General features: G+C 64.0%; 1 protein-coding gene across 1 annotated transcript in view; it reads right to left on the reverse strand.

Annotated features, from left to right (window-relative positions):
- The window catches only part of POC1A (POC1 centriolar protein A), a 55155-nt gene that overhangs the window by 37741 nt on the left and 4156 nt on the right, over nucleotides 1-13258 (reverse strand). Inside the window, exons 4-7 of the mRNA XM_037128628.2 lie at nucleotides 13023-13202; nucleotides 11743-11850; nucleotides 10826-10941; nucleotides 4494-4627 (exon numbers count right to left, since the gene is read on the reverse strand). Coding sequence (XP_036984523.2) covers nucleotides 4494-4627; nucleotides 10826-10941; nucleotides 11743-11850; nucleotides 13023-13202 — 538 coding nt within the window. The remainder of the gene's footprint in view (nucleotides 1-4493; nucleotides 4628-10825; nucleotides 10942-11742; nucleotides 11851-13022; nucleotides 13203-13258) is intronic.

Genomic DNA, 13258 nt, shown 5'->3' on the forward strand with positions numbered 1-13258 from the left:
ACAAACACCAGCGACGCTCCCAGGCACCAGGACTGCGCCCACTACGACAACTCTGAGTGGCCTTCCAAGGTGCTACTGCCCACAGCAGCTGGAGGTCACGATCCGAGAGCGGAAGCACAAGGAGGCTAACATCTGTGAGGACCTGCCTCGAGGTGCCCAGCGACAGATACTCGGCCTCTCCTGGGGTGAGGCCGGAGCGGCCGTCGTCCACGGACAAGGGTATACCCAGCGAAGCCAAGGGCTGGTCCATGTCCCAGAGCAGGGGGCATGGCCTGACCCTGACGCCCCAGCCCTCTCCTCCGGCCCAAAGCCTCCCCGCAGTGAGGCTCAGGCTTCCTTGGCTGCACAAACTGGGAAGCCCCTGGTTTGCCAGCCCAGAATCCAGGGTGCAAGCTGTGTGTTCCTGAAAACACTGGGGTGTTTCCTTAGAAAGCTGCACACAGTCACCCACCAGACAAGACAAGGCCGTGCGACCCCTTCCCAAACGAACACATCCCAGCACCTGGCCTCCATCAAAGAAGCTGGCAAAGGCACCTGGTGCGGGCTCCTCAACAGCCGGCACCACCCGGAGCCCGCCTGGTGCTCCAGGAGCTGAGGCAGGGCGGGAGGGCCAGGCGCCACGTCTGGGCTGCGCCAAGTACCGGCCCGCTCTATTGGCTTGCCCCCGGCGGGCAGATGCAGCTGGAGGCAGAGGATAATAGGTAGGGAGGCACCTCCGACGGGCCCTGCAGCCTGTCCTGCCCCCACCATGCAAAGGCTCTGTGCCTGCTGGAGCTGTCTTTGGACACCTGCCGCCTCTCACTGGAGGGTCATCGCTAAGCCCGGACCAGCTGGAGTAGCCAGGCCGTGGAGGGGCCAAAGCTCGAGTTGGTGGGTGCCAGCAAAGGGCCAGCCCCACTCCCTGGTCCACCACCCAAATCGACTTGGGTGCTGCTCAGCCCGTGGAAGCCTCTTTCCAGTCACTCGGCCCCCAGGGGCAGCCTGGTACAGTGCCCACGGGCAGGGCCTGTTGACCTGGGACGGCCCTCTGCAGCTCAGAGCCCCAGAGCCAAGACCGCTGGTCGGAAGTGCCAGAACTCCTCGGGCCTGCACGAAATGCGTAACTCACGCCCACCCTGCCCCACAAAGCAAGCCAGCCTCACACGGGCCAATCGTGTGCCAGACACTCTCCAAACTGCTGGCCTGGTCAGACTCCTGGGCTGCCCCGCTGCCGTGAGGCCCCGCACACAGGCCGGCCCCGAAGACTGCACTGGGTGACCCTGCTCTCAGCAAGTGCCTCTGCCCTGGAGCTCAGGCCTGAGGGGACCACTGCATGGCACTTCTGGCCTCAACCCAGCTAAGGGAGCCAGGCAACAGCACTGCCCCCCACTGACTCTCCCTCCCTGCTCTCACTGCTGCTGTGCTCCCCCAGCCCTGACCTCAAACAGGACACTCCCTGGCACGGAGCGCCCCCTCCTGGCCAAGGTGTCACCCCAGCATCGCTCCCTGTGCTGGCTTCACCTTGGGCCTCTGGCTCCTCTCCCACCTGTGCTGTCCCTTCTCCAAGGTGGGGAACAGGGAGCCCGCGGGGCTGCTGCTCCACTGGCAGAAAAACGCAAGTCTCCCGGCCCCCAGCCCACTCAGGGCTCTGCCTGGAGACTGTCACTAGGTGGTCCTCCAAGTCTAAACCAAGGTGCCGCGGGGTTGGTCCCCTCCTGCTGGGCCAGAACGGGACATGCAGCAGCAGACCTGGGACACACGCTGCCTGGGACACACGAGTGAACGTGGCGGGCCTGGTTCCCTCCCGGCTCTGCCCCTCGACCGTGCCCCTCCGCCTTGAGACCCTGCAGGTGCGGCCCACCCTCCAAGCCTCTGTGTCCCCATCTGGAATCAAGAGTGCTTTCAGATCCGCCATCCTCATCTGTGTGACAGAATCTCTGGGCACCTGGGACCAACTGGGAGGCCTGGGGCTGCTCAGCCACAAGCTTCAGGAAGCGGCTGGGGGCAGCTGTGCTCAATGAGACACGAGCCACCTCCCAGGCCAGAATGTGAAAGCCCAAGTGGCCCCCGAGCCCAGCGCGCACCTTTCTAGGAAGACAAGGAGGGAACCGATGTCATAGCGGGAGCCCGGGAGGACTCCACACCTGCGTAGACACTGGGGTGGGGCTCCAGCCTGGCCCTCCGCTGCCCCTCCTGGGACGCCCCTCATGCACCCTCAAGTCAGGACCGTGGCGGAGGAGCCGGAGGACAGCACAGGCTCAGCCTCTGCAGATTCTCCCCCCCCACCCCCACTCCCGGGGTTCAGCAAAGCAGCCCCGCTTTAGCCCACTGGCCCTGGCTGGGGGGCTCTGTTTTAACAAACTGCCCAAATCCAGGCTGCTCAGCCACACCGTCCCACCTCGGTAAAGCACTGTTGGCTGACTTCATCCCCGCAAACCCAGGGCTGGAGCAGACCCTGGGCACCGAGGGCAAGGGCTGTGCTGGGGCAGCCCTGTTCTGCACCTTCACGCCTCGATATCCGCCCAGAGACCAAACGCTCTGGTCATGATGCTGCTTCCCTGCCATTAGGATGTGTCCAAAAGGACATCCTTTCCAGCCAGAGGGGGCACAGGATGCCAGCCAGTTCTGCCCAAGTGGCCACCCGTGGGACCCAGCACTCAGCTGCCACCACCAGTCAGGAGTGCCTGACAGGCTCACTGCTTGTCTAGGGGAAGAGGAGGAAGAGGGAGAGGAGGGGGAGGAGGGAGGAGAAGGGGGGAGGAGAGAGGCAGGAGAGTCAGACCTCTAGGAAGAGGCTGGGGGCTCCCAACCCTGTGCCCCAGAGTGGGGCTGGTGTTGTGGGTGCCCCGGGGGAAGACCTATGGCAGGGTGACGCGGAGCCCATGTTTGACAGGGACTCTGAGGTGGGGAGCAGAGACACACCTGAGCCGCACGCTCTGGCTCCCACGTTCGCTTGCCAACCTGGTGGGGAGGTCGACCCCCCTTCACCAAACCATCCAGGTGCCGCCTACGACTCGGCCCGCTGCACCTGGTCTAACTCGGCTCCGCTGTCACGGCTCTGCTGACCTCCTGGGGAAACCCTGACTCCTAGGCCACGCGCCCCAGGCAGTGGGACGGTAACATCTGCTTTGTGGCCCAGGTGCCCAGCCCAGCAGCTGGGAGCGGGTGAGGAACGACAGAGGGCACAGTGAATGGAGGGAAGCTCGGGTCTTCCTTCTTCTCTCCTCTGGGCACCGGGGGCTCGGAGCCTGTGCAGCCACTTCCCACTCTGCACCCCACGCCACCAGCTGCCCCTCAGCCTGGGCCCCGCCACGTCCCATGGCAGACACAGAACTGTGCAGTTTCGCCTCCAGGAGGACGACTGACAAGGATCTCAGACTACCAGGTGGGCCAGGTGCACGAAGAGCCCCCACAGGGGAGAAAAGGCGCCCTGGTGGTGGGCTGCGGCTGCGTGCTGCCTTTCCTTTTCGGGGGGAGCAAGCGAGGCTGCAGCAGGCGCTGGTTCCCCGTGCCCTCCTGGCTATGGGATCCGAAACGATTTCGGAGCTAGGTCACTGCCTGGCCAAAGAGCTGGCTGAGGTGGCTCCTGGCAGGACCCACAGTCGCCCAGCCCAGCGGCTGTATTTACAGCTGTGCCTGCTGGCCGCCCTGCCCTGAGCACCAGCAAGTCTGACTCGGAGCACAAGGGGCCGCCGGCCACAACTGAGGGTGGCAAGCAGCCTTCAGGTGCCTTGGAAGCAGGAGAAAAGGCCCATGGCCCACCTCAGCCGTGGCAATGACCCTGATGCCTGACCCTGACAGCAGTGGGCCCCGGAGAGCCCTGGACTACACCTCACACTCGGCTATCGGCCCCCTCGGCACAGCCCGTCCCCTCTCCCCCTTCTGCCTGCCCCTTCCTGCTCACAGGTGGGGAAGGGCAGACGGGAAAGCCCCACGTGACTGGGGTTATCCTGATGCCAGATGCTCAGCCACAGCTGCTGGGGTGAGCTGGGGGAGGGGTTAAAGGCCACCGCCAGGCCAGCTGCTGGAAAGAACAGAGGCACCCCCCACCCCCCACCAGAGCCCAGGGACTCCCAGACACACGTGCAGGAAGACTCCCTCCTGCTGAGTCTCCATGGCTACGTGGCTGCAGGACCCCTGCAGAGGCAAGTCAGGGCACGGGTTCCAGGGCTCCACTCAGGTGGGACCAAGGAATGCCCGAGGTCACAGGTGGACAGTCAGCACTGAGCCCAGGGACAGTCCAACAACTGCGTCCAGGTGACTCCCGCCCTCACCCCCACAGCCCCTTCTCAGCTGTGGGGCCCAGCACAGCACCCTGACACAGGTCGCGGGTCTGGTGGGGGGTGGGGGCGGGAGCGGGGGAGGGCAGACCTGTCTCTGCACCTCACCCCATGGCCCAGGCAGGGAGGGGCCATGGGAACAGCTTCCACAGGCTCCAAGGGAGGGCAGCCCAGGGACCCGGCCCACTTGGGCCCTGACCCGCCCCTCCGTGCCTCGCAGGCCAGCGCTCTCACCTGGTGCCCATGGAGCGTGTAGAGCAGCCGACCCTCCCTGAGGTCCAGGATCTTCAGGGTGGAGTCACTGGAGGCGGAGGCCAGGTAGTTTCCCGACGGGTGGAAGGAGAGGGCGTTCACCGCCGCACTGTGCACTGGGGAAGGGACACCATTAGGCCCGGGCCGGGAGGCCGGGGGCACTGCTGCGGCCTGAGGAGCGGCCATCAGGGCCAACAACGGTGAGGCTGGGGTGGCCACCGCTCAGAGGGGCTGTGAGGACCCCCACAGGGGTTGCCCAGGACAGTGGTGCCATCCACAGACAAGAGGAGACCCATCTGGACAGAGGGCAGGCGGCAGAGGGCAGGCAGCGGAGGCCCAGGGCGGTGGAGGCGTGTGGCTGGGCAGAGGGACAGAGTGACTCCCCCAACCCTGTGCCACCACACAGAGCAGAGCGGGCGCTGCACCATGACACTGCCTCCCATACGGCCCTGGCTATCCCCCGATGCCTCCGCCCCACAGGACGGGTCGGGCTGGGTTTCCGGCCCACCCTGTGGCCTGAGCCAGCGCCCGACGCCCTGAGCCTGTGTCCTCCATCACAGCACCCATGGGTGAGCAGCACTGTGGGGGTGCTACCAGGTCGAGCCTGGCAGAGTGCTGCAGAGTGGGCCCCTGATGTCCCTCTCCACTTCCCCAGACGTCCCCTGCAGCAGCCGGCCCTGCCGTCCTCCCCCTCAGCAGCTCCACCTGGTCCACAAACTGCTTCTCCCACTTTCCCAGCCCACCCCCCACCAGCTGTCCCGGTGTCCCTCGCTTCTCCAAGACCTGGCCGCCCAGCCCTGTTGGCTCCCCAGCTGTGGGACTTTTCACCCCTTGTTCTCCGTGGGTGGGAGAGACTTGCCCACCTCTCCCCTTGGCTTTGAAGTTCCTTGCTCAGTCACCTCCTCAGGCAAGCCTCCCTCGACCCCCTGTCCGGGCCACCCCTGGCTAGTCTCCAGCCAGTGCCCTCTTCACGGCAGCCTCTGGACTTAGACAGAGTGCCCGAGACCACGTGCTCCACCAGGCAGGGGCTGCGTTGGGCCCTCAGGCGAGTAGGACCCAGGTAGGCCACATGGGGACAGTGACGTGTGGACCAGCAACATCACAGCTTTGTTACAGCTTCTCAGAAAGACCCAGGGCCTTCGTGCTCATCACCCCGGGCCTGGGGAGGGAAATCAGAGAAACGAAGATGACCGAGAGCCCTCGAAATCGGAACTGCTGCAGTCTCATGGCAAATTCAAAACCAACCCCATTCTGGCACTGCCGGGCCATCTGCGGGACCCCTGCTGGGCCAGGGAACACAGCCACCACAACCGGCTCCACGGCACAGGCCCAAGCTCATGGGGGAGGCAGCCAGGGCCTTGCATTCACGTCCGACACTGTCTAACCCAGGGCTGTGGGGGAGGGCCTGCACCCTGAGGGTTTGACAAAGCTGGTGGCAGGGGGAGCAGAGACATAAAGCCACAGCCAACCCCAGGCAGGGACTGAACAGGCACAGACCGACCACAGGCGGTACTGAAAGAGCATCAATGACAGGGTGACCGTCAGTAGTCGCTGTGGAGGGACACACACACATGTGCAGGCCCGGAGAGGAAGGACAGCAGTCAAGGGACTTTTCATTTCCACTCTGCACACCTCCCAAGAGTACTTTCCCCACCGGAAGAGCCCCCAGGACAGCACAACTGCAGGAAGGATAAGACATGAGTCCTTCGTGCTGGGAGGCAGGAGACCCCAGCCCGGCTGGGCTGATCCCTCGGGCCCCTCAGATCACCACCTGCAGGCTGAGAGCCAGGACCACGCATGCCCAAGGGCTGCTAGGCTCCCCAGAATGCCAGTTTCCAGCGGCAGTGCAGTGGGGCAGGAGGGGGCAGAGCACTGTGAGAGTCCTGCCCACCCAGGACCCCTGGGCTCCCTTAAATGCCACTCCCAGGACACACCCCCGCCCAGGACAAGGGGCAGGTCTCCAGGAAGAACGCAACACCAGGCCCACCTGAGACAAAGCTGGCAAAGGAGCAGTGGGGGCAGGAGACTGGACCAGGGGAGTTTAGGGCCCCCAGCACCACCAGGGCATGAACGCCACACTGGGGCCTCCCACCTGGATCAAGGCTGCTCAGGTTGGGGATGTCTCCTAGAGGAAGGGTACAAGCCCTGCTCCACCACAAATGGCATCAGTACCAGAGGCTCCTGGCTGGCGGGAGGGGGGCCCACAGAACCGTCTGTTCCCAAGAGAGCTCAGCCTGGCACGCCAGGCGTGGGGACGATGCCCCAGGAGGGGCGCCAACCAGTCTTTCCCACGCGCCCTCCCACCTCTTCCACAGGCCCCCTCCAGCCTGGGGTGGCCCCTCTGGCTCTAGAGAGGGTGTGGGCCAGCCAGGGAGGCCTCGTGGTGAGAATCAGGCCCACACAGCAGCCCCGCAGAGGTTCGACTACCTCCCAAGGGGGTGCGTTGCCCATCACGAGCCTGACGAGTGACTGTCCACAAACAATCCATTTTCAACAAGCCCAGAGTGGCAGGCCCTGGTCTCAGCTCCGTGGCAGGTACCAATGGTCACAATCGACAGATGGGGACCACCTGGAGACAGTTGTGGGTTCCTGGCTATTACCCCCCCAACCCTCACCTCTATCCCAAAGATGGGATTCCCAACTCTGGGTCAGAGATACACCGACATCAGGATTTGACAGGTCACCAGGGGCCTGGGAGGGTGGGACGGAGGCCACAGCAGACCCTGCCCCTAAATGCTGGGGAGTGGTCACAGCTTGTGGGCAGCAGCGGCTGAAGGAGAAACCTGGCTGCCACAATCCACTCTGCCCACCCAGCTCCACATGCAGAGACCGTCTGCAAACCTGACCTGCTGCCTGCTGGGCTGCATACTAGCCAAGGGGCCTGGAGGAACCCCAGGTACCCAAGCAGAAGGTGCTTTTCTGGGACAGTCCCCACCCCCAATGCCAGTACCAAGGGCTGGGCTGACCGCACCCAGAGTGGCCTCTCAGGATCGGCAGCTGGCACTGCCCATGACCTGGTGGAGCCGTGGATTTGTGCAAGGAAGGGGCCCTGATCCCAGCACCCAGGACACGCTGAACACTCCTCCCCGTGAAGTCACGTCAGTGCCGTGCAAGGCTGGTGCGAGAGGGCCAGCGAGGAGGCCGGATCAGGTGGACAGCCTTCTTACCAGCCCTTTCCGTCTCAAAGTGACAAAGGATGCAAGCTTGCCTGCCGGCTGCACAGCTGGTTTAAGCCCTCTGTGACCACCCCTGGGGCAGGGTGGGGGCCTGCCGAGGCCAGTGGACTGAGGCCCAGGGGCTCTGGGCTGCAGCTGCAGCTTCAGAGGAGGGTCGAGACCTCCAGGTGCCTGAGCGAGTCAATGACTAGAATCAACAAGGAGCCCAGCGCGGGGTGCAGGCGGGCAGACGCCAGACTCGGGGGGCCTTGAGTTGGAGACCCAGACTCACAGCTTCCTGCTGCAGGACCATAGGCCAGCCTCAGTCTACGCACCCCCAGCCCCCAGTGACTCGGGGGAATGGCAGCTCCATCCTGCTGATCACCCAGGCCTGTCCCTGGATGACAGACTTGCGTGTGCCCGGACGCCATAAGGCAGGCCGTGGTTCTGGGACCGGGACTGCTGCTCAGCAGTCTGAACAGCCTTCGCGTGGGCTCGGAGCATATGGAGCCTCACCCACCTCCGCAGGGACGGGCGCTTGGGACGCCGCAGACCCGCCCCCCGCCTCCCCCCACCTGGGAGATCAGAGCTGCTCCCCACAGTGATCGGCCAGAGCCAACCAACTCTGCCTGAGACAAATGGCACTGGCCGCCTACTGCAGCCCAAAGTGACTCCAACCACCCAACCCGGGCCAGTAAGTGCCCTGCATGCAGCACAGCCACGGGGCAGCTGGCTACACACACCACAATACTATGAACAAAGTTCTCGCAAAAGAGCCAACAACCTCACACCCCCAAAGCCCACACCAGGGTGCCTGGTGCTCCCCGAGTCACCCGGGACACTTTGGCTGATACGGTATCCTTAAACTCACTCCCTTGGGGATCCAGGACAGGAAAGCACTCAGGCGTCTGCTGCCAGAGACCTGGGAGCCTTTCTTAGAAGATCAGCCTGCAATCAGAACCCCACCCCACAGAGGGTGGGGGAGCATCTCCAGGAGCAGGTTCTACTGCGGGGGCAGGACCTACCACCCCCACCCACTGCCCAGCCTGAGGGATCAGGAACCCCAGGGACTTCTCTGCAGCATCCCCTTCTCTCTTCCAGTGCTTGCGCCACCCCCTCCTGCCCACCCTCCGCACGAGACCCCATGATCCTTCACTCCCAGCTGTCGCACCCCCCCCCACTCCAATGCTGGGGGAGGGGCCTGCCCCTCCCCAGAGCTCTGCAGACCTTCTCCTCCAGGGCCCCTCAGTTGCAGGGACCCAGGATGTGGCCTCACCCGGTTCATGCCCTAGGTCCCTGGGCCTGCTCCGCCCCACCCTGACGCTCAGCCCTCACCTAGACACCGGGCACAGACAGCCCACCCACCAGTCACACAGGCTCTTGGCTTCCTTCCCAGGCTGCTCTCGGCACTGCTGTCCTCATGTGCCCCGGTCCCTTTGCTCGAATGACGGACCGGTCCCGGCACAGCCAGCCTGCCTGCACCTTTGGAACATGGGCCAGATCTTGGCATCCAAGGCCCTCCCGTGTGGGTCCTGCCAGCACCAGGCCAAGTTCATAACCCAGCACCGGGAGGCTGGGCCCCTCCCACCACGCCCCCCCTCCCGCCCGGCACTGTACCGTGAGCCTCAGAAACCCATAAAGAAGGCACTGTTACCAATCCCTTCACCTAGGGATCAGCCCCACCTGTCCCAGCCCTTCCTCCGACCCACCCACACGCCTCCACACCCGCCCACGTTCCCTGGTCTCCAGTCCAGGCCTGGGGCAGAAGAAAGGCCTCTAAGCCTGGTGGGGAGGGAGAGGCATGGTCTCTGATGAGAAGACAGACCCCAGCAGCTCTGTTCTAGAAGTCTCTGAAAGAGGTCAGTGACAGACCCCAGGGAAAGCCCCGGTGGCTCTTGTGGCTGGCCTCTGCCACCTGGTGGGGCTGTGGGGTACTGCAGGCTGGCCTGGCAGGAACACCACACTCCTGACTCCAGACTGAGGCTCAGCATCCCGTCAGCCTCACCCGCAGTGCACCTGGCTCCCGCTTTGCGCCAGGCACTCTGAGTCCTCCACACGGACCACTCAACATCCTGCCCACACCCCTGCGAGGCAGCCCTGTCACTGTCCCAGGAAGCTCAGGGGCTGGGGACCCCACCGGGAAGCTGAAGCTGCTGCAGTGCCCACCCTCTGCCGTGAGCTTTTCATGACTATCGCTCCTCCTTCATGGGAGGCCTGTCACTCTGGTGACCCCAAGAAAGTGCTGTCCCCAAGCCCCTAAGAACCAGCTGGGAGGGGATTGTGGGGGCTAGGGGGAGAGCTCTGAACCACGGGCCCCACACCTTTGTTCAGCCACATCTGTCTTGTTTTCAGGTGTGAATTTTTAGGAGTGAGCCCATGAACTTTAAACTCAGTCCCAAGTCACCGATCCCAGTTCTCTGCAGCCAGCTCTGCTCTTCCTGGGCTCGGCCCCAAGCCCACAGGCCCACCAGCCATGCTGCCTCCCAGGTCCTCCTGTGGCCCCAGGCCCACGGCCGGTGACTTGAGCTGCTGCCTGGTCACACCTGCTCAGACAAGCACTGCGCCCGAGCACCTTCAGCTACCACACCCAGATCACACAGGGTCTGCCCCCGCCCCCCACCCACCTCGACTGCCTGAGGCCCCCTGCCTTCCAAGGGCTGCAATTAAATAAGGGGTACAGCCCAGGGCTGGCCCCTGAACCCGAACCCAAGCTAAACTGACCATACAGCTCATGGTCTCACATCTGTGGAGGATACCGTGGGACCCCAGGCAGCCAATGTCCCACCAACACTGACCTCTTTTGACAGACCTGTCCCCTTTATGGGTCAAGGGTTGTCACCTTGGACCTGGAGGGCAGAGCCTCCATTACAGGGAGAGGCAAGTGGCACGAGCAGCCCGAGAGGAGCCCTGGCCAGAGAGCCATTGAGGGCTCTGCCTCCAGCCGAGCCATGACTCGTAAGTGGGCACAAAGGGCTGATGAGTGCTGGGCAGCACCAAGGCTCCACTCGGGAGAGCCATGCCTCAGAATGCAACCCCGGGAGACCCCACCGACCTGGGGCTCCTCCCCACCTGTAGGGCTGTCCTTAGGCCCCTGTTAGCCCCCAGTGACAAGCCAGACGCTGGCGGCCTGGGTCCAGGCGCCTGCACGTGGACACTCACACTGGTAATGCTGCAGCAGCCGGTGAGTCCGCACGTCCCACAGCTTCACCGTGTTGTCCATGCCAGCAGCAGCGATGCACGTGCCACTAGGGTGGAAGTCCACGCAGGTGACAAAGCTGTAGAGACAACGCCGCCGCAGGCTAAGGAGCTCTGCACCGGCTCGGAGCAGATGCCAAAGCCCCAGCACGGCCCCATCCCACACCTGGTCATGCTGTCCACAGACGCTCCCTCCCTCCCTCCCTGTCTCTGCAGCAGGTGGCCGCAGAAGAGCGAGGAGGAGCGGGCAGCAGCAGTGGCTGCAGTGACCTGAGCTGGACTCACCAGAAAGCGTCACCTTCTACACACAAGGAAGGAAAGCAGTCTTTAGACCGAGGGCCAGCTGGCTGTTCAGGCTTTTGGGGTCCCTGCCAGACACGAGGGCCCTCACCACCCCCATGGGGGCCTCCAGGCTGGTATGGACAGCTCTCAGGAGGAGCCCCGACAGCAGGGGCAGAGACGGGGGCTCATTTAGGGACCCAGAGCAGTGAGTCCCTGCGCAGATGCAGGCTCCTCCCCCTCCCGATGACAGGGCAGCACTAACGGCCAGTCTGCTCCGAGGCCAAGAGGACCCTTCTGCTTACAAAGCCCCTGCCACAGAGGACACACCCATGTGCCTTTTGGGGTCTGGGCACAACTGCTTCCAGACAGACGTGTCACAGTCCCGAGAGCCAGAAAGTGAAGGGAAAGAGGCGCCCCATGAATGACGCGCCCCATGAATGACATGCCCCGAGGCTGCGCACTCCCCTCACTGCCCAGGATGGGGAGGAGGTTGAAGCTTCCAGCCACACAGGAGAAGGTGGGGCCCGGAGCAGCAGAGCCCTGGTCGCCGGCCTCGCCGGCACCTCCGCCCACAGGCAGGGGAGGGTCTGGGGACTCACCCGCCGTGCTCGCAGTATGTGTGGACGCACTCCCGGCTGGTCTTGTCCCACAGCTTGACGGTCTTGTCATCGCTGGCGGACACGATGAGCCGCCCATCGGGGGAGAACCTGAGTCGAGCAGGGCACCAGTCGCACCGCAGGCTGGCAGATGTCACGGGCACCACACACCGCCTCGCACGGCACCGCCCATCGGCTGTGCCCACTACCAGCACCCAGGGACCAGCGGGGCCACATGCCCTGCTCTGACCCAGCGACCCTCTGAGGTGCAGCAGATGCAGCAGGCACAGCAGGCCCCCGCCACTGCACACGGCACGTGGCGGTGCTCACACTGACCGCTGGTGCTGCTTGGCATTACAGCCAGAGAGGGTCAGCGGCACACAGCTACCAGCAGAGTGGGGGTCCTGGGGTGCCACTGCCAAAGGACAGTGCAGGCTTGACCCTTATCTGTTGGCCTGGCCCCTCCCATTCTCAGAAGCCTGATGGTGAGACCTCTCAGAGCACTCAGGGACCTCCCAGGACAAAGGAACAGGTGCTGTGGAGAACAAGTAAGTTGCATGGGTCCCCAGAACACAGCCATAGTCCCTGACCCTGGATTCTATGGGGTCCAGTGTCCCCAGATTCCAACCTCTTCCACTGGAGAAAGACTCGACAGGCGAGGTCTCTGTCAAGAGGACAGAGACAGCTGGGAGCAGGCAGACCTGTGTCTGCGACTCTGGGACCTGGGAGGCCCTCTGCGTCAGCCCGTCCCACGGCACTGCCACCTCTGGCAGCTCTGCAACAGAAGCGACCTCGGGCAGAACATCCCCAGGACCGCAGGCAAGCCTCCGTGCCGGAGACTCAGGTTCAGCCCGGCTCTGCCATTTGCCCGCCATGTGCCCGGGGGCAAGGTCCTGCCCCATGCTGAGCTGCAGCCTGCTCACCCCCACGACAGGGTGACACTCCCCAGCTTGTGGGACTGCCAGGCAAAACCAAAAGGCAGTGGAGGGAGGCGGTGCAGACGTCACCTGAGTGTGGCTGCTGTTCATTGGGGGCCCTGACGTGTCACCTCAGGCTGCGTTGGCCCAGATGTCAGTCACCATAGCTGGCCACAGGATGACTGATCTGTCACACATCAGCTCAGCAAAGCTTCTTTACCACTCACAACATCAGAGCTATCACTGTTCCCACCGGCCAGGCGAGGGTGCGCTCCGGAAGCTGGAGGAGCGGCGGTCCGCCCTGGGTCCTGAGGCCCCCACCCCCCGAACCCCGGGCTCCTTCCGGGGCCCAGGGCGGATGCTCACCTGGCACAGCGGACCCAGTTGATGTGCTGGCTCAGGGAGAAGAGGAATTTCTGGCGATGAGTTGACCACACCTTGACTGTCTTGTCATCGGAGGCCGTCACCAGGGACTGGCCATCGCTGCAGAAGTGGACGCTCCTCACAGTGGCCGTGTGGGCACGAAACACAGTTGACTCGCCTTTGCTGTGTAGACAGGCACCCAGAGTCGGTGACATGAGTGCCACCAGCACGGCAACACT

The sequence above is a fragment of the Artibeus jamaicensis genome, unplaced genomic scaffold (genome assembly GCF_021234435.1).
Source record: "Artibeus jamaicensis isolate MK-2021 breed Jamaican fruit bat unplaced genomic scaffold, CSHL_Jam_final contig_519, whole genome shotgun sequence".
NCBI classification, from domain to species: Eukaryota; Metazoa; Chordata; class Mammalia; order Chiroptera; family Phyllostomidae; genus Artibeus; species Artibeus jamaicensis.